General features: G+C 36.1%; 1 protein-coding gene across 3 annotated transcripts in view; it reads right to left on the reverse strand.

Moving 5' to 3' along the window:
- The window catches only part of Cadm2 (cell adhesion molecule 2), a 912354-nt gene that overhangs the window by 209449 nt on the left and 681614 nt on the right, over window positions 1-21291 (reverse strand). For all 3 annotated transcript variants that reach the window (XM_034515865.2, XM_034515864.2, XM_034515863.2), the window contains one exon: window positions 7008-7157. In XM_034515865.2, the coding sequence (XP_034371756.1) occupies window positions 7008-7157 (150 nt within the window). The remainder of the gene's footprint in view (window positions 1-7007; window positions 7158-21291) is intronic.

Consider the following 21291-nt stretch of genomic DNA (forward strand, 5'->3'; position numbering starts at 1 on the left):
CCTATGAGGGCCATATTCATTCAAAACTCCTTAAAACTCTGTTTGATTTATTAACAAAAAAATATTAATTTTCAAATAAAACATTTTAAAAGATTTTATAGAATTTTTCTACATAAATAAAAACTAACAGCTATAATATGCTAAATATGGAAAAGTATAAGGAATTCCAAAATTTCCCCAAATAGAAGCATTCAGCTATGTGCATGTAGTATCAGATCTTCAGTACTGATATTGTTTTAGCTTAGCATTCACACGACTATGTTGATACGTTTTCTGAAAGTGCTGGGCTCAAGTCATATCATCATAAATATGTAGAGGCAATAATTACATAATGTAAAACTGAATGTTTTCTATGTGTTTAATCCAAATGGCTTCCTCATTAACAGAAATGGAAGCTTACCATCTATATGACCTTCCTGGAATATGGAGTCACATCAAACTAATTTTGCAGAATGTAATACATTACTGAGCCTTTTCTCTCCATCCAAAGAATTAGTGAAAAACTAAAGGCAGTTGTGAACACAACATTATACAATGTTTAATGGATTCATGTGTGTTATGTATTGGGCATGTTACTAATCTGTTTTTCTTTCCTGCTCTTTGCTTTGAGGTACGAATATATCCAGGAATCCTTGGCATTTATATTTGTCCTAGGGAAGACACAAATAGGATATTAGTGTCAGAAAAAGGAAAGATACAACTTTCACATCTCCAAACACTGCACCCTTGCCACTCAGTTCCAGGACCTAGCTGGAACTGAAGCATCTTTAGGCCCAAAGATCAGATAATTTTTCGTTGTTGCTAGGACCTTGGTATTGTATCTGTTGATTCCCCTAAGTAAGTGTATCTCTCTATATGTAGTTTTCACATTCTATTTACTAAAGCATAAGATTAATTTTTAAAGATAAACTTGATTCCTTTTGTTTAATATGTGTGTATTTGCTATATAATTTCCTAATTACTGTAAAATTATTGTGGTACTGTAGGGTTGAGGTGAGAGGTGCACCTAAGAGATCAGCTAACAGAGAAGCCATCTTTGGAGCAGTGTCCTAGAATAAGTTGCAGTTTCTCCAGAAAAATAAAATGATAAATACTAAATTAATAAATGCAACAAAAAGAAGTCTTTCACAATAGCATATCATATAGAGTAAACAAAAGAAGTTAGAGGTCTGTGGTTGCATAAATTAACCCACACAAGATTTCTATTCACAGTCTTCAAATCTTGAAGGGTCTGTTTATGTAAAACATGGGAAAGCCTTCTGAACCTAGAGTTGAGGATTCAGTGGGAACAGTTAAAGGTGCTGAAGGCGATCCATGACTTGGGTACATTATTTTATAAGTATAAGACAACAATATTAATTGTAAATTACTGTGAACTAATAGTATGGCTGGGTGTTTTGGAAGAAAGCAAAGGCAAGCTTAATATTGTCACCTTGATATACGCTTTGCTCTGCTCATCTTTAATATTTTAAACCTTGTCAAAGTGATTGACACCAGGTGCATAGCTAGACACTGTGAAGTGTCATTGATTGGGATGGAGCCATGAGAAGTTGACCTTCATTTAAAATTCAACTTATTTCTCTTCTCTTTTTATCATTCTTGTTTTAGGAAATCTCATTCACGTTCTTCTCTTTCCTTTTTTCTCAATATTAAAGTAAAGTTATTTCCAGAATAATTGCTTAATTAATACCAATGATTTGGAGATTTGCTCTTTGGAAATATTGCACTCCTTTGAGAAACTTGTGGACGTATTAGGCAATATCTGTGCATGTATATATGTATAAAGTGTGCATGCACATATGTATGCATTCTTACGAATATGTGCATGACGGTGAAGAGACTGCTTTCAGTATCTTCCTACATCATTGCACTTTATTTACTAACACAGTTTCTTCCTGAATCCTGAGCCTGTTGATTTGGCTGCTTTGTCCAGGGATCTCCTAGGTCTGCTTCCCTAGTCTCCACACCCAACTGGCATTTTTGCAAGAGTACTGGGGTTCTAGACAACATACAATCTTTATGCTTTTAGGGCAAGCAAAGCCATCTCCCCATCAAAAATCTGGTAAAGTAAAATACCACAGAGTAATGTATTTCACATTTTTAAATGATGCTAAGTCCAACCACATAGAAATGCAACTGTTGAATTCCTAGAGATGCTTGCTAAGGTATTTGTCAATAGGAACGGGTTGAATTGTTTTCTGAAAATGAAATGATCAGCTTCTGCTACTTCAATTGTTTTATCCTTTGCCTGCAGAGAAACAGACACTATGATCTAATTGATTTTCTTTTATTTCTATTGTCAAATACCACACAACATTCCTGTGGAGTTATAATGACCTCTGTTCCACATTTTCTCTGTCTTCACATACCCACACTGTTCCACCTGTTTACCAACCATTTAGAACAGTGGGGATGAGTTCTGTGTAAATTGGATGAGGAGGATGCTAACAAGTAAATGCTGCCTAGCAACACGAGCCAAGCTTTCTCTAAACCCCATGGACTCCAGCACAGTCTTCTTGATTTTATTTTTCATTTACTCTTTTAAAAATTTTTAAATATTAAACAAAATAACTTGTTTATAGCACTCCAAAAAAGAATGGGAGTGTAACTGAATTTCTACTTCAAAGTCTTCTTATCTTCAGGTGTAAACAGAACAGGTAGGAACCTATTAAGAATGAGGTTCCAATCCAACTGCCAGACCACCTGATTTGGAGAGGGGTCAATAATCACATTCTATTAGTCAATAGCAGGATCAAAAGTCATATCTGATCCAATGGCTATCATTTCAACAACAAATGATCATTTGTTGAACATTGAATGCCTAGTTTGTGACGGCCATGTGATCCTTCCTTGCCAGCTTTATGGTCTATTACCTGTGTCTATATTTCAAGAATGTTGCTATGCCAGGTAAAGAATAATCTACTTCCAGAACCATGTTTCCAAAGTGTAACTGTCAGCTATATAATGTTTGGTGTGTGATTAATGTGCTTAACCTGTGGAATTTTATTCACCTTAAGAGAGTCTAAGTACAGATATGTACATCTGGTGACTGAAGTGTTCAGACCTGGCACAGGACAGTTGTCATATCACGTAATTGTTCTTTATAGAAACACCTGCAATGTGTCCTTTTCAACAGTGTTACAGGAGTATCTGCTCTTTAAAGAAGTAGGTGGCAAAAACATGAATGCAGGAATTTGGTGTGTGATGATGTCTGTTTGCACTGGAGAGGTAGAGATGGAGGAATAGGAGTACAAGGTCTTCCTAAACTTCACTAAGAATTGAAGATCAGCCCTGGATATATAACATGTAGTTTTAAACAACCAAACAAAAACAGATAAGGGTAAATGTGCTGAAGTTTTTCTCTATGTGGACATCCTACTTGCAACCAAGGCTAAATGTCAGGATTAAAATCTCTTCACTCCCCTCCCCCCTTAACTGTAGGTTGGAAACAAGTTTCCTTAGCTTTTAAATATCTTATTTCTATCTGTGGAAGGTATCTTTATTTCTACTTAATATCTGTGGAAGTTACTTATTATAATAAACATGACAAAATGTAGAATAGATCCTAATTTTTATTTAACTTTGATCATGAATATGGTCAGGGAAGTTTTGTGATAATCAGTAACCTCAGGTCCCATATGTGCCTCCATAAAGATGGTGTCCTGGATCCTCAGATTTGATAGATACATTCACCAAGAATTTTCATGTTAATTCTCTTTTAACTGAATATCACCTGTCCAGTGTCAGGCATGCTTTGTTATAGTTTATAACTCTAAGTCAGCAGGTCTTCTCTAACCCTAAATGGACAGGTTCGCCATTTTTCTGTATTCTTCACTCTTCACAAACAGAAAAACTTAAGGATTTACCTTTCCAAGTATATGTCATCTGCAAATGCATATGTATGTGGAACATTACTGTTAGATATTCATTCAAATAAGATATTATATACGAACTGAATCACCGACAGGTGAAGAAATAACCATGTCTGATTGGCCTTCATAGAAGAGTTTCTCTGCAAACTTCTCTCTACTATAGTAATCCAGTTGGTAACTTAATTAACAGAGTAGCCAGAAACCTGTTAAACAATGAGAGAGGTATAACAGGGAAGGGGTTGGCAGCTGGGCCTTTGCACTCTTCCTTTTTTAAAGGAACAGTGAATCACGTATTTACTTCGAGAATTTATGTGATCAGTTGCATTATGTATTTTACGAAAGCCCAAAGATGCAAGAATACATAAGTGGATATTAAAAGTGTACTCCAAGCTTTCTAGACTGCATGTATACCCCTCAGAATAAGCATTGCCTACTTGCAACTCTTTGCGGCTATTGTATTACAAGTTGCTCTATTTATGACAGGAAAAATGCATTAGCTAAAAATACTCAGAATCAATTCCAGTTTTAGATGCCCTGTAAAGGATAACTTATAGAACCACAGGAAGGGAAGCCAGGGCAGTTAATATAGATTTTTGTCTTTGTGCCTGAGGATGTGACCTGTCAATTGTAAATGTCAAATGTAAGTACACTCTCTTCATCCTGAAGACATACGGCATCCATTTAAAATCAGAGCTTGCTAGAATTCAACAGTGTGATGGTTGAGCAACAATAGAGAGGTTTAATGTTACATTGTCCATGGGTAATGGTTGTGACAAATTTTCCTTTGGTAGTATTTTCTACATTAAAATAAAAAACTACTATCTAGGAGATGGCTAAACTGATAAAGTGCTAAACCATCTTTAAATAAAAAACAACAAAAAAACCCAAACAAACAAACAAACCCACCACCGCCACCACCACCACCACCAACAACAACAAAACTAGTGTGATGGTACCCCTCTTATAATCCTGGTGCTAGAGAGGCAGAGACTAGTATATGCCACCAGCTCACTTGCTAGCTAGCCTAATTTACTTTGTGTGTTCTAGGCCACTGAGAACACTAGGTCTCAAAATAAGATGGCAGCCTTCCTGAGCAATGATGGTTGAAACTGTCCTGTGGACTTCAGACAGGCTCTCACATGCACATGTGCATGAGTGTGCACACACGCAGGCATGTATGCACACATAAGCAACAGAGTCGTATGTGAACATTAACTATATAATATACATATAAAATGTACTCCTAAACAACATTGTTTAATTGAAAGCAGGAATAGAAAAGGGAAGTATTACCAAATTATATGCTTTACCTTTGTTCAGTTATACACAAAAATAAAGTGTAAGGTATAATTATATGACAATATACCATATGAAGACATACTATGCAAGTAAACAGTTCCTATAGACCTAACATCAGACAGAAAAACTGTAATTAGCAAAGGAATGGTGGGTGCATGCAGCATTTATTAGTCTGCATGGCTTGTCCCATTCATTGCTTGTATTGGAACGCATGTCCCACTGGAAAGAGGAAATTATTGTCCTCAATATTGAGTAAAACAAAAGTTTATAAGCTGCTGTAAAACTATTGTTTAAAAGCCAGTATTGCAATATTTAGATATTTTATTAAAGCAGAATATTCTTGTGAGTGGATCTCATTCAATCTGTTGAAGACCTTGAGAGAAATTCTGGGCACCTCTGCTGGGAAGGCAGTTCTACTTTTAGGCACAGACTATGAGGGGACACTTCTTTGTTTCTGTGCTCCATAGCCTGCCCTTAAATATTTTAAACCTGTCTTCCAGCACAATCGCATAAGGTAGTTGCTCAAAAGGAAAGTCAAACTATTCATTCATCTATTCTATTACTTCTCTCACCAGGGATTCTTAGATTGGGTTCTTTTGAAGACTAGTACACAGTCTCTGAGCCATGTTTCAAATCCCTTTTCATAGAATCTTAACTAACACAGACTCAAATTTATATTTATGTTTTTTCCACAAGTTACCATCTAACATATTCTGTTCATTTGCTTATTTGTCATCTATGCTGTGTATCAGAGCAGAGACTCCAATTAGTCTATTCTTTCCCAAATGCTAGTACAGAGGCATTCAATATACTTCAACTTATTTAATTACATATTTAACTAATGTTTTATTATATATAAAAACATAAACACCTTCAAAAATATTTTCTATTGATAACATTAAAGGCAGAAAAATTCCATAAATATATAAGTTAAATGGAATAGGCATCTTTATTATAGTTTGTTTAGTCAAATTTGGATAACTAAAAATTACGCTAATTCTAGGTTTTCTTATTGTTATATGCAAAATTTCATATAAATATCAGAAGTAAAATGTATTAATTATGTAATATCTAAATCATATTTTCTACCTTGTATAATACAAATTTATTTATAAATATTTTCATGTTTTTATTACATTTCATGAACTCACTGTTTTATATGCTGATATAATTGTGGATGGAGAATTAACAACTTGACATATTATTAGACGTTTGCTCAAGATTCAGACTATAAATTTCTTAACCACTAAATATTCAAATCCTAATTTATGTTTTACCTAATTAGAAGCTTCCTTAATTAATTATTGGAGTCCAGGTCTACTTTCCTTCTATATGCATAAATACAGTTTCTTAATGAATTTTTATTTTTTGAACATGTCTATAGTTATTAGATAACTATGGTATTTTTCTTGCTGATCCAATTGCTGAGAATAAATTCATAAGACAAAACTTTTTCTAATGAAAGAGTCCTTTAAACATGTAAAATTAAGATCATAAAATAACAGTATCTTATCCAATATAAGAAAAAAAAATCACTCTACAAACAAGAACTCTCCTAAAATGAAAGAATGTAGCATTCGGATGAGTGTGAGGAGCAGGCAGTGAAAACATTTTCAAATAGAATTGAAGCTGTTTATTTTATTAGAAAGTTGACACAGGTTGTCTTTGGTGTTTATGACTTGCAAAGTAAAGTATTTAATATTTATCATGTTTAAGTACAAGCAGCAGCAGTTTAGTAATCAAAAGGAATAATTTGAATCATCTTAGGAAAATAAATTCATTATAATTAGGGTATTTCAGAACATGTTTAAAACATTTCTGAGAAAATATATTCACCTTTCTTGTCGTCGAAGTACAGAGTCTGTTGAGCTGGATTTGACCACTGGAGGGAGGTGTTATCATTTTGATCAACTCTGCAGGTCAAAATTGCAGTTCCACCTTCAACAACTGTGACATTCTGAGTTAGTGGAAACTGCCCTTGGCTGCCTAAAAGGAGATTAAAGAAAATGTTGATTAACTGAAAGTTATAAAATGATTAATTTCCATGTTCTACATTGGACATCAGGATTTACTCAAAATAAAACTTAAACCATGAAAATTATATAGGAAAAAATATAGTAAAGCAATTTCAAATCATTAGACCACCCTAGTGACACACCATTATGTTTTCTTTATATTTTATTCAATTTTTCAGAATATGTATCTCTCTTAGCCACTCATAAAGATACATTCCAATAGTAATACAATAATCTTTTCATTTCCCTTGGCCTAGAATTGGTTGTATGGTTTGAGATGGAGTCATTGTTGAAGGTAAGGCAGGAAATGATGTTGCATGAATTACGCTCTCTGTAGGAACTTAGGAAACACATTAAACACTTCCCTGGTAGCTTTTTATAATGTAAAACAAAGCTCATAATATATAAAAACTAGAACTTTAGCATGTACTTATGATAAGGGAAATGAAAAATGAATCCTACTTTATTGGGAAACCTTATAGACCTTTTTCTAAAATACAAAATGTTGGCAAAACAATGTGACTATTCTGTAAAGAATACTTGTCCTGTAGAATATTCCTTGAAATATTTCAAAATCCTGGTGTGGCGGTATGCACCTGGAGTCTTAGCTACTCTGCAAGCTCAAGGAGCCCCTGAATTCCAGGAGTTTGTGGTCAGCCTGATTAAAAATAGAGATATATTTTCTTCAGAACAACAGCAAGTATACATATTCCAACATGTGTTTACATGCATATATGGTTGTTACCCAAGGAGATATTTATGACTGTTTTGTCAACATTTCTGTAATAATTATCTTTTTTATGATTAAGAAAATACATCTTCCTAAATTCTTAAATAAATTATCAACTGGTATAGTGTCAATATACAAACAAGTTTTCTAACTTCACATATGTATATTAATTATTAATGCAATCTATGTAATAAATTTACCTAACAAGTTCATTTCTAATAATTTAAACAAAGTTACTGTATGCACAAATATAATATATACATTTCCTTTCTACATAGATCTGGACAAAAACTCTGTCAAATCTGATAACAAACTTTCACAGAGATAAGAAGGATGTACTAGAGTCAGGTTAAAATACTATTATGTGAGCAATGTAGTTCATTAAGTCAAAATAATTTACATATTCAAGGTCATTAGGATGGCTTAATCACACCCATGAAATGCATTTCTCTTTTCTGCTTTACTTTGTAATGATTCTGTCATTATTCCAAGCACCACTTGAGGTTATATGGGAGCCATTGGAATAAAGAAGTTTATTACCAAGATGCCTGTTGATTGGCACCAGAAGAGACAAAAGGGCCTGAAGGGAAACATTTCTTTCCAGCCTTAAATGACATGAGCACAGAGGTTCATGACCACATTCCATAATTAAGACTTTGGAGTATTAAAATCTTTTATCAGGAGCTTTACCTTTCCCTATGCCAGCCCCTTCAAGGCACCATGACAACTCCCCAGGACACTTCCCGGTTAAGCTTTAAGATGAATTTTGAATTTGACATTGGAGTTTTGAATAATATATTCTTTGATAGTTTACTTGAAATTCAGCAGGAAACATATGGGGTGTATTATGTCTTCTACTCAGAGATGACCGCTAGCAAGAAGCACAGGGAACTATTGGTCTTGTAAAGTGAGGTGGAGCAAGAACCAAAACTCGCCCAAACAAACAGGAGCTCAGACTTAGAGACTGAATAGTTGCCTGGGATTATCAGCTCATGAATATGGAGTTCAGTACAGTTTTAAGGTGCTTTTCTTGGATCCCCTGGTGCTAATAACATGCATAAATTGAACAATAAAGTCACTAGGGGTGACTCTCCAAGTATCACAACTGCTAATAAATATACATGGTTAGACCCAGATGATGTTTTGACTATCAACAAGTACATAAATAATACTGTCTGTTTCTTTAAAGAATTCAGGGAGAAAAGTTAGCGATGCTTGCAACAGTTTTATCTACTACATTTGCAGAATAATTTTCAAAACATCCCCATAAGAAAATATTATCCTTCTCATTTCACAGATGGGTAAACTGACACTGGGAGGTTAAGTGATTTTTTTTTCCCATGGTGAGACAAAGCCAATGAACCATTGGAAGTTTATTCTGGAAGTTCAACGTTTCTTCTTCTCACTCCACAGTAGCTGCTAGGTCACAATAGTTGTGTTACTATTTCATGAAATGTGAATTTGACAACAAAAGGGGAAAAACAAATAATCATTTTTAACGATGAAATTTAAATTGTAAAATCAGATAAATGTCAGTATTTATTGTTTTTAACTGTTCTGTGCTAATACAAAAGCTAATTTTAATCAGTATTTTCGATCCAAAAAAAAAAAAAAAAAAACAGGAAAAGAGAGAGAAAGAGAGGGAGAGAGAAAGAAAGAGAGAGAGAAGAAAGAGAGAAAGAAAGGAAAAAATAAGAAAATTTTAAGGGTTATCTCCGTGCTAGGTTTTACATCCACACACCTACATCAGGCCCTTCAAGGGTGGACATAACATTACAGAGATGTCCCTCTGACATCTCTCTGACAGTTTCGGTTTCTGATTTGAAGGTAGTATGATTTCAGTTCTCTCAATCTTGCAGTATAAAATTCTTGAAAGTCGAATAATTTAGTTTTACAAATAGAGAGCAAATTCATGTGGCGAATCAACTAATCCTAAATACCCTTAGGATATGTGGTTTCCGAAATCAATTTAAAAGCCTGTGTGGCAGGCAGTCAAACTTCTTCTCAGAGGTCTGAATTGCCATTTACTTCTTCTTCTTCTTCTAACCAGGATAAAATACTGAGTCCCTGTGACCTTTCTCGTTTTAACCCCTCATGACTCAACTTTGCCTTTAATTTCAGGACATCTTTCCAAAGAAGTTTCCCCAATTGGAAAATTTAACATCAGGCGAAGTGAGCAATGAATCCTGAGTTCATTTATTATGTGCATATGATGTGAGGCATACTACTTCCTTGTCGTTCATGCATCCACATTTGCAAGATGGATAGAGAAAGAGAAACTTGCTAATGAACCAGCAAGGTAACCGCAAGCCTGAGAAAAACTGATGTGAAGGGAGAGGAAACCTGGTTCAGCCAGCACTGATTTCAATTTACTCAACCAGGTTGGAACAAACTATTCTTCCATTTTGTTCATAACTTACTAACTCCTCTCTTTGTACTGAATTCATATTTTTAGTTGAATTAGTATCTATTAACTTTCTTTACTCTAAACTAATTAAGTATTAGGTAGACTGACAGAAAACCAAGTAAGTTGCTCACAAACATTCTCCTTTCTCTTTATTCCCTCAGATTCAATCCCTCAATCTCACACCCAGGGCTGCAACAAAACATCAGCTACAGTCTTCTGTCCATCCAGGCCACACATCTCCTGTGAAACCACAGGACACCATCTTCTAACTTTCCTCCCCCAGTTTGTGGCTGTATCCTACCCTGAATCTCCAGCAGACACTCAGCATTAACCCAAGGGCTGCTCCTCCCAGGGTAACCTGTAGGCTGAAGACAGACTCACAGCTCTCCTACCGCTTGGAAATCCTGTCTCTTCTTCCCAGTCTCATTCCCAGCTCTGTAGCTGGAAACCTGCTGAGGTCTCCCTTCCTTTTCTGACTCTATCCTTAAGGGATCACAAAAACCTTCTCCTCCAAACTTCCTTCCCCCAACTCATCCCAGTATCCCAGCCTAAAGTACCCTCACCAGCCCCCATAGGAACTCCCAGTGAACACACCAGTTAAGCAGGCCAGTAAATTAGGAAACATAGGACACTGGCCAACACACTCCAAAAATCCAGAGAGGAAATAGAAACTATGAAACAAAACACCAACACCAATTCATGATAAAAATCCTGTAGTTATTAGGGAGACAAGGAATACACCTAAGCATAATAAAGACAGTTTACAGCAAGCCTATAGTCCAATTAAATGGAAATAAACTCAAAGCAATTACAATAAATCAGGAACAAGATAAAGTTGTCCACTCTCTTCCTATCTATTCAATATAGTACTTGCATTCTTTTTTTCTGTTGTTCTTTGACTGTTTTATTTTATTTTATTTTAATTTTTTAAAAATACATTTCAGATTTTATCTCCTCACCCCATTCCCCCCACCACCCAGGAGCCCCCATCCCATCCCCCCTCCTGCTTCCACAAGTGTGTGCCCTCACCTACCCCCCACTCCTCCCTCCCCACCCTCGAATTCCTCCCCGTTCGGTGTTCAGCCTTCATGGGACCAAGACACCCATGACTTCAGCTGTATACTTAGGGGAGGATGGCCTTGTCAAGCATGGGTGGGAGAGGAGATCCTTGGTCCCATGAAGTACTTGCATTCTTAACTAGACCAATAAGATGACTGAAGGAAATCAACAGGATAAAAATTAGGATACAAAAAATCAAAATATTGTTATTTGCAGGTGATATAACAGTATATATAATTAACCCTAAATTTTCCCCCAGGGAATTTTTTCATTTGAGAAACACTCAGCAAAGTAACTGGATACAAAATTAACTCATAAAAATCAGTATTTCTCTACTAATGACAAACAGAATGAGAAAGAAATCAAGAGAACAACATGATTCACAATGGCCTCAAACAATGTGTAATATTTGTGGTCACTCTATCCAAGCCGGTGAAAGAATTGCATGATAAATTTAAATTTAATTTCTTCCTTGAAGAAAGAAATTAAAACGATATCAGAAGATGGAAAGATCTTTCATGCTTATGGATATATAGAATTAGTATAGCAAAAATGTCTAGGCAACCAAATCAATCTACAGATTTAGTGCAATCCCCACCAAAGGTTTAGCAAAATTCTTTATGTATTTCTGAGAGACAATGCTCAACTTTGTGTAGAAAAAAAAAAAAAAAGCAAACACAAGCATGTAAACAAAAACAGAAGAGCTAAAACATTTCTAAACAATAAAAAGGCTGTTAGAGGTCTTATCATTCATTACTTCAAGTTTTACTTTAGAGATATAGACATCCCTGTAAGTCAAGTTTTACTACAGTGATAACATCATATTGACACAAAACAACTATTTTTATAAATGAAATAAAATTGAAGACCTAGACATAAATGCACACACCTATGGACACCTGATTTTTATAAAGAAACAAAAAATATACACGAGGAAAAAGTTAGATTGTCAACAAATGGTGTTTGTCAAACTGGGTGTCTGGATGTAGAAAAATACAAATGGATCCATACGTATCACAAAAGTCTTGTCCAAGTGGAACAAAGACCTTAGTATAAAACCAGATACACTGAACTTGAGAGAACAGAAAGTAGGAAATATCCTTGAACTCATTGGCACAATAGAAGCCTTCCTGAACAGAACACCCATAATATAAGCAATTAAGTCAACAATTTTTAAGTGGGACCTGATAAACCTGAAAAGTTTCTGAAAGTCAAAGGACAGAGCCATTCCACAAGTGACAGCCTACAGAATGGGTAAAGATTTTTACCAATTCCTCATTCAACAGAGGACTTACATTCAAAATATATAAAGAACTCATGAAACTAGACATCAAAACAAAACAAATAATCCAGTTACAAATTAAGTACAGATTTATAAAGAATTCTTGGTGGAAAAAACTCAAATGCTGAGAACACTTAGAGATGTTCAATATCCTTAGCCCTCTGGGAAATGCAAATCAAAACTACTTTGAGATAGATTACACTTTACACCTGTCTAAATGGCTAAGAACAAAAATCACAAGTGAGAGCTCCTACTGGTGTCTATATGGAATAAAAGAAACATTCCTCTATTGCTGATTGAAATGCAAACTTGTACAGCCACTATGGACAGACACCAATCAGAAAGTTAGCAATCAATATACCTTAAGATTCAGCTATGCCGGACTCAGGCATATTCCCAAAGGACATTCCATCCTACCACAAAGATACTTTCTCAATCATGTTCACTGGGTATTGGGGAAGATATTTAAAATGGCAACATCCAACCTGGCTTTTCTTAATCAGCTGCTATGTTCCCGACTAGGCTAGGCTTGTGGCCACCCACTGCCCAGCTCAGGCCGTCTGCTCAGGCTGCCAGAAACACCAGCCCTGCTACCCATGAGAGGCCAGCATGGGAGATGGCTCTGCTAGTCTTCCACACTGTGTCCACAAAGCTTGGGTATGCCCAGATCATCCCACCATCCACTTGGTCATGGTAGGAAATGAGACTCTAAAGCTTAAATATTAATCAAAAGCTTTATATATTTGGTAATGCTCAATAACAATATGCCCACATAATTATAGATGTTTCTAAATTAACTAACCTAGATAAGGTGTTACCCAGGACTGCTCAGGTACATGCCTTGTCATCCATGGCACCTACAAAGCTGCCTCCCCTTTTCTTCCTCTCTTTTCTCCTCCTCTTCTGTTGGGGACCGCACTAGTCCCACGTTGGGGTGGCCAAAAAATGTCTCGGCCTGAGCAAAATGTTGAGGCCCGGGCCGACCCATGTTTGGGCGGCCACTGTATCCCGGCCCAAGCTGCCGCTCCGGTCTTTAGGTCGGGGGTTCAGCAAGAGCGAGGGTGATGGCAGATTCTACCTAATGTCTGAGATTCGTCTCTGATGATCCCTCTATAGTCTCTGATCTCCGTCTATATTCTCTGATCTCTGGTTCTGTCTTCTATCGTCTGACTAATGTCTTCTATCGTCTCAATTCTGATCTGTTCTGTCTCTGCCTTTTATATGTCTCACTTCTAAGCCACGCCTCTAAGTTACACCTTTAATCATGCCCTTAGGTCTTGTCTCTAACTCTGATCTCTATACTTCTAAGTATACTATTAAATCACACACCTTTAATCTCACACACCTTTAATCTCAAGGTATCTAAACCAAGATTATCCGAGTGTTCTCAGCTGTTGTAGGCTATTGTAATTTAAATCTCTGTCAGGGTATATGGCTCAAGATGGCTGCAAAGCTGATAGCCGCTTTCTGCTAAAAGTTGGCCCCCAACACTCTTCCTCTTCTTACTCCCCCCACCACCTTAGCTTCTCCCAACTTGTGGAAAAAATATCCCACTACAATTGGGGCTTTAATCATAATAGACAGAAACCTAGAAACAACCTAAATAACCCTCAACAGAAAAATAGACTTTAAAAATTGTGGTTAATTTATACAATGTGGTATTACTCAGTGATGTGGTTCTGAGTGTTTTTGCACAGTGCTGGTGGTGTAGGCAGAATTGTGGAGCACTGGACTGCATTTACCGTGCATGAGCGAAGCGCCTATATGCCACTCAGGGGGTGGGAAAACACAGTCTAAGATGTGAGAGGCTGAGGCTGGCTTTCCTGACTCCAAAGCATTCACTCACTGCTAGAAACCACTCAGAGAAATCAGGAATGGAGGGTTGGAGACGAGGAGCCTGGGGCCTGGGGATTCTAAACTCCTGGACATCATCGAGATGCTACTGAGTCACAGGGGTTGGAAATGGAGTTGGACCCACAGGCTGAGGTGGGGTGAGGGTGAGGTTGAGGGGTGTCTCAGACTCCTGTACACCCAGACTCAGAGAAGCCCAGGGCTGAAGAGATGGAGAACACGTTCAGCAGTGGCTAGTCCAGGAGCCCAGAGGGCCTTCTGCAGGAGATGTAGATGGTGCAGCTCTGTAGTCGAAGGGTTTCTCCATGCTGTTCACAGTGGTTCTTGATGAAAGACATAGTTCTTGGTTCCAAAGCAAGCCTACGGGAGCCTATATCAAGTCTTCTGCATATATATTATAGCTACTAGCTTAGTATTTTTAGGAACTTTGACTGAGAGTGGGTCTCTGACTCTTGTGCTTTGCTCTTTGGGCTTTTTCCCCTGTTGGGTTGTTGTGTCAACCTTCAGTATGGTAAGTTTTCCTTCATGCTATTCTATTTTACTTTGTCTTATCTGATTGTTATCTCTCTCAAGTTTGTTCTTTAATGGCAGACAGAAATAGAATAGATCTGGAGGAGAAATAAACGGGGGATGAACTGGGAGGAATAGGGGAAAGAGAAACAAGAATCAAGATATATTGTTTGAGAAAGGTATCAATTTTCAATGAAAGAAAAATAATATAAATAATAAAAGACTTCAGTAGCAGTGTATTTTAACTGTATAACATTCTGTATTTTAAAGGGAATCTCTCAAGGAGATTCTCAACAGCCAAAGTGAGTCTGTTTTCTTAGCACACTGGCTGGCCTATGAAGGATAGCTGGTGAGAATAGAATGACCTAGATGTAATTAGGACGCACTAAGCTTGTTTATGGTCATATCAAGGTGGAAATGTATAGACTTCTACTTCACTAAAATAAGTGAACGTATATATCACAAATGGCGTATTAGCACAGTACCATGAGACACATTTTAGTTCTTTGAAACATTATGAGGAGTATAGGTAAGTATATTGAAGTAATGACTGAGAACAGATACACTGAACACTATTACAGCCTGAGAATGGGGCAGAAAATAATAGAGAAAAGATCATACAAAATGTATACACTAGAAAATGGGAAAAAAGTATATAACATTTCATAACTATTCAGTAAGTGAAAGCCACACTTCAGCTTTGTCGGATGGATGGATCACTTTGATTTTGAAATTCTCTTCCTTTTCCTTGTCTCACTACCCATTTTCATTTCTTTTCTATTCTTTAGTTTTGTAATCTCCCCTCACCTATCAGACACTGCCAATAGATATAGAAAATACAGGGAATTTAATGGGTCATGCTCATTATAGACGTAATTCCAGGTGCAGTTGATGAATTCATGATTTAATCTGCAAAGGTAATCTTGGCATCATCTCTACCTTAAAAATTAGGGGTCTGGTCCATGGAAACTTTAAAACATGCACCCTCTGATATAGCCATAAAGATGGAAGTATGATTTTCAACTTTTGTCTTTTAAGCATTCTTTGCTTAGTTATAGACTGGTTGTGGACTAAAGGGAATAGAAATGTGCTTCTTTAACTATGATTTTAAAAGAGTATAGTTTATAGTCCAGCAGTTTAAAGACCTATGCCAGTCCTCACACCTCTCTTAAGCAAGTGAAAATGTATTTGCAATTTAGTTTAAGCATAATGAGTATGACATGACTCAGTGCAGCTTCTGAGGTTCCATGGGATCCAACTTTCACCACTCCGCACTCAGTGACATAAGCTGGTAGCTTGCAATTGACCATGGAGGGAATATTTTCACTGTGGAAATTGGCAAACACTACAGGCCAATAATTTTCCCCACAGAGAAAGTTGTTAAATATTTACAGCACACCACTGAAAGTCATCATTGCTGTCTCTGGTTACAATAACTGCATAGCTTTGTCACTTGGATTTTGATTCCTTTAACCCATCATCACGCTGACTAAAAATTTCAAAACAGTTTCCATTTGCCCTCTCCTCCTTGCCTAATGAGGTTGAAGTGCTAGATCTTCCTAGACGGTCCAACTTATATCAACCTACTATCTGGGTTATAAACTTTCACTAGATTACAAATATAATTAGCTGATGCCTAGCTAAGAAAGAAATTTAAAAGGAATAATTCATATACTGAAATCTTAGATTTTCTTCATATCTTGACTTAGCAGACCAAGAAACTTCTCTAGATTTTTATTTCTCCAATGTTTCCATCTGTTACAAAGGAACCTCAAGCTAAAGGGGAAATAAACGAAGCCTTTTCTCCGATTGACCTGAGTTATTTAAAAGCTGTCCCACACTCACAAGTTTTGTATCTCCCTTTACTATCAAACAACTAAAATAAGTAGCCAGGATCACACGGGACACGAAGTCACCAGTTCTTAAATAATATGCACTGTAGTTTGGTTATGCGACTGCTATGAACCATGAGAACAAAGAAGCATGAAGAAAATACAGGAGTGGAGTTAATAGATTAGAAAGAAAGAAGATGCATGTTTTAACACTGATCCCCAACCATGCCTGTACTCCCACAAACAATACATTTCCGGCTTTGCTCTCTCTTCAGTGCCTGAGTGGAAACGATGGTTTTCTCCATCTCTTCCTGAGCTAGAGATTAAGACCACAAAGTGTACCAGTACACTCTCTGCATGACTGCCTCCTCTATGAGAGCAATAGCCACCCAAGACAGTCCTAGACAGACAGAATGAGGCTGGGCCTTGTACCACTGAGAGGAAATGAATAACAGTCAGTGATTTATAAGGACATAAGATCAAATTTTGGGGGCAAATTAACAGCAATTTAGGATTTTTCATTATATTTCTCTTCCTGAAAATGGGAAAGACACTTTGCAAGAAACATTCAGACTTAAAACACAATACTGAAAAACAAAAAGAAGACAAAGGAATATGGGAACGTGCAGCTTTTCAATAAAAATGTGTCAAAATCCCCAGGTATAAAATGGCCTGTAATTTAACCTTTTAATTGGAAAGTATGGTTACATGCTCTTATATCTGCTAAATTTATCTGTACAGTTATCTAACTCTGAAAAAGGACTGCCACTGGAGTTAAATGGCACATGTAATTTTTCAGTTTGTTTAAAAAATATTTTCTTTTCTCTCAGAAACATAATTAAATCCAAAATATATTCCTTGTGTTGAGGCTCTTATTGGTTGCAAAAAACACAAATGCCAAGTGGATCAGTAGAGGTAAAATGTGCTAACTGCTGTGAAACATGAAGCCAGCAAAAACCGGAAAGAAATAGGCTGTGCACTTTACAGCAATGTGCAATGCAGATCTAGTCTTGTTCAGCTTTTTCCTTCACAATATTCTCAGCTCTCCCAGTCTCTCTCTCTCTCTTTCCTTTCTTACTTCTCCAACCTTTCTTTCCTTTCTCTTTTGTCCCTTTACCTCTATTATCTCTTCTCTCAACTAGTTTGGGGAGTATTTAAATAAGGAATGCGCATCTTACAAAGTTCAAGATCACTCATGTTGCCTAAATTAGAGTCTAAAAATACATCTAAGTGCACACACACGGCGTGTTATTACTTCCACTAAATTACCAAAGGCTTTCGAAACAAATAACCTTCTAATGCGAAAGTCGTGGCTCAGTGGTTGAAACACATTGCATGCTGAAGTCTGTTAGATGGCAAAATGCTAATGTCATGAAGGCAGGGTTACAATTCCCAGGGGAACCTCAGGGAATGCTCTATCAAGTGAGACAGGAAATTGGAGGAAAAATTAAGACTGATAACTAAGTGCAAATTGGTTCTCCTTTTGGTGTAACCCTCTCTTCTTTCACATACTTGCAGAGGTTTTACTTGTCATCTTGTTTTCTTTTTTCTGCTTTGTTTTCTAGATTCTAGATTTTAGAAAATTCCTAAAATCTATTGGCTGTACCAAATAATTTTATTTTTCTTTGAGTCGACTTCATTTTTTTTTCTTTTTCTGTATTCAACTTTCCATTTAGAGTATAACACCTGGTCTCCACCTTCTGTGCCATCCCTCATCCCAGCCACTGTGGAGCATGGCCATCAGACCATGCTGCCTGCCAGTTTCCATAGAGACAGGATGCCCATTGGAGACCCATGTTCCACTACAACTGCCAGACCAAAGCCAGGAAGAGACAAAGCTGGCGGGCAGTGGGTCTTGCAAGGCCAAGAAAGGTTGGAGAGGCTTTCTCATCCTGATATTGAAGCAAAATAATGCCAAACTGGCAGCTTCCGGAGTTACAATCCTGTAGACCAGATCCTGGGGTTCACAGTGGCCATTGTGAGAATCACACTCTGATAGCAACCCAGACGGCAGAAGCTTCAGCAAACCCAAAGCTTGGACCTCACCCCTTGTTGGCTCTGATTCATGACAAAAGGCTCTTTCAGATTTACAGTGTCACCCGCAGCGCAGCTCCGGAGGCACAGAATTCATAACTCTCCTTAAAAACTCCCTGTATTTCTCTTTTACGGAATGTGAAATGAGTTTTCTAGGTTATTCATACACAGCAAACTTTAGGACTTATGAGAAACCACATCTCCAATTTATCCATAGAATAACTCTGCCTAGGTGATCCTATAGACTACGGAGTAAATACTGTAACCTTTTTAGAGAATTCACATCAAAGTTGTTCTGTCTACAAAAAAAAAACTTTTTATAGCCAGTTTTATTAATTTTATTATTTAGTATTATCACTAAATCCATATATTCTTAATTATAATTTTTTAATTTTTAGCAAGCATTTATGGATCTTTAAGAAACTTATTATATAAATGTTTTCTGTTCTTATATATAGACTGTAGTTCATTAACCTATATTTTAATATCATTTGACTATTTAAAAATTGAATAATTTTTTTAAAGTTACATCTAATAAAGTCAATTTTTCTCTAGAGAGAAAAAATTGGTGTGTTATAATCATCTAAACTTGCATTTCCTTGGCAGAAAATTCAATCAGAATCTAAAGGGATAGTAAGATTGCAGACGTGTCTGTTTGATAAGGTAAGTCTGGGAAGGTTCATATATTAAAAAAATAAATAATACTAATTTAATATATTTTAAATATCAAATACAACAGAAATTTGCACTACTAGTTATATTTTTAGAGGAGATATAAAATTTAAAGTACAGGAAAATAAATAGTAAAATATTAATTTATAATATAAAACTAATATACATATACATAAAATACATCTTAGCAAAATAAGATAAAGATAATGGGACAAATTACAAATAAAAATATACTAGGTTTTTAATCTGGTGGTGTTGTTTTTCTTAATTTTAAACAGCAAACAAGGTTTATTAGATTTAATTAATTATAACCTGAGTTTTAAGTACTAGTTATTCAGTACTAGTTATCTATATTCAGGAGATATTATTTTTTAGGATTGTCAGATATTTTATACATTTCTGAAAAATATGAAGTAATATTGACATTGACTCTATATTAATACTGTTTTTGTTATTCTCTGTATTAAATATAAGTAATTTCATTAAAGCAATCAATATACCTACTTATGTTTGAAGGAGCCTTTATATATCTTTGTGTATACTATTTCTGTAAATTTTGTGAAAATTATGAAAAAATAATAAAAAATATTTATAAAACATATAAAATGTACATGTTTTAATGAATAATTTCAACTCACATTAAGCACCTAAACTATAATTGGAATGCAATGTTTTCTGAACATATATTTAATATTTTAGTGGAATTTTTCAATAAAATGTTCTTCAATTACATGAATTCATTTGTCAGAGGTATGGTTGGTAGTGACAGTGTACCTCCCATGGAGACGACTCGAATGGATCACCTAGAAATGACAGTTATCCATTCAGAACTGTCAATGAAAACAAAACAGCAAAATCGAGAAGACAGATACTGAAAGAAGTACCCAGCTGAGGAATGGTAACATTTCAACTATTATCAGCTTTCAAGTAAAAGCCAGCAATTGGAAAATAGCCTTAGGGCAAGGATGGTGCAGAGCCAGCTCCTTTCCGCCAGCAACTATAAGTAAGTCTGTAGATCAGAGCCAAAGGCTGGCAGTTGAAGGAACTGAGAGGAAAGATTCCCCCAACAAACAAAGGGAAACAAAAGCCAATGAGACTGATGCCCAATGAGAGGCAGCTGGGGGAGGTCCATGGTAAGACTGAGAAGGATGGCCCAGCCAGACCTCCCAGACCTTTTCATGTTATAATGATCTCACCTTTACTCACTAAGCTCCTTGTATGCAATGTAAAGCTAATCAAGAGAAGTAGTGATTCACTTACATTCCCAGAAAACAGGTTTTCTGCTTACTATTAACTCAGTATTAAAAAAGAACTTGATTGTGCACACGAATCATTGTGAAAGTTGAACATAATATCAAGAACTATATTTGAATTATATCGGAGAGTTCATTAAAGGTTTGTAAAGGTGACAAGCCTTCATTAGTCTGTTGTCCTTTTGATTTATACGGTAGATAACTTTCTGGTAAATGCTTAGCTATGTTTTATTGTCCTGAACTTTTACTAAAACATGATTGTCTCTCATATGCCCGCCCATATTCCTTATCTTTTTGATGAAGAAACAAACACATATTTCCACTCTAAATGCCATGAACATTTTAGTTTTCTTGTTACTAACAATGATGAATCTTCATTTTATTGTCAATTTTTATTTATTTGCAATACATTTTTGGGGTGGATGTGCATGTACCACACTTGAAGTATGAAGCCCAAGTGCAAATTGTAGGAGTC

Source organism: Arvicanthis niloticus, chromosome 12 (genome assembly GCF_011762505.2).
Source record: "Arvicanthis niloticus isolate mArvNil1 chromosome 12, mArvNil1.pat.X, whole genome shotgun sequence".
NCBI lineage: Eukaryota > Metazoa > Chordata > Mammalia > Rodentia > Muridae > Arvicanthis > Arvicanthis niloticus.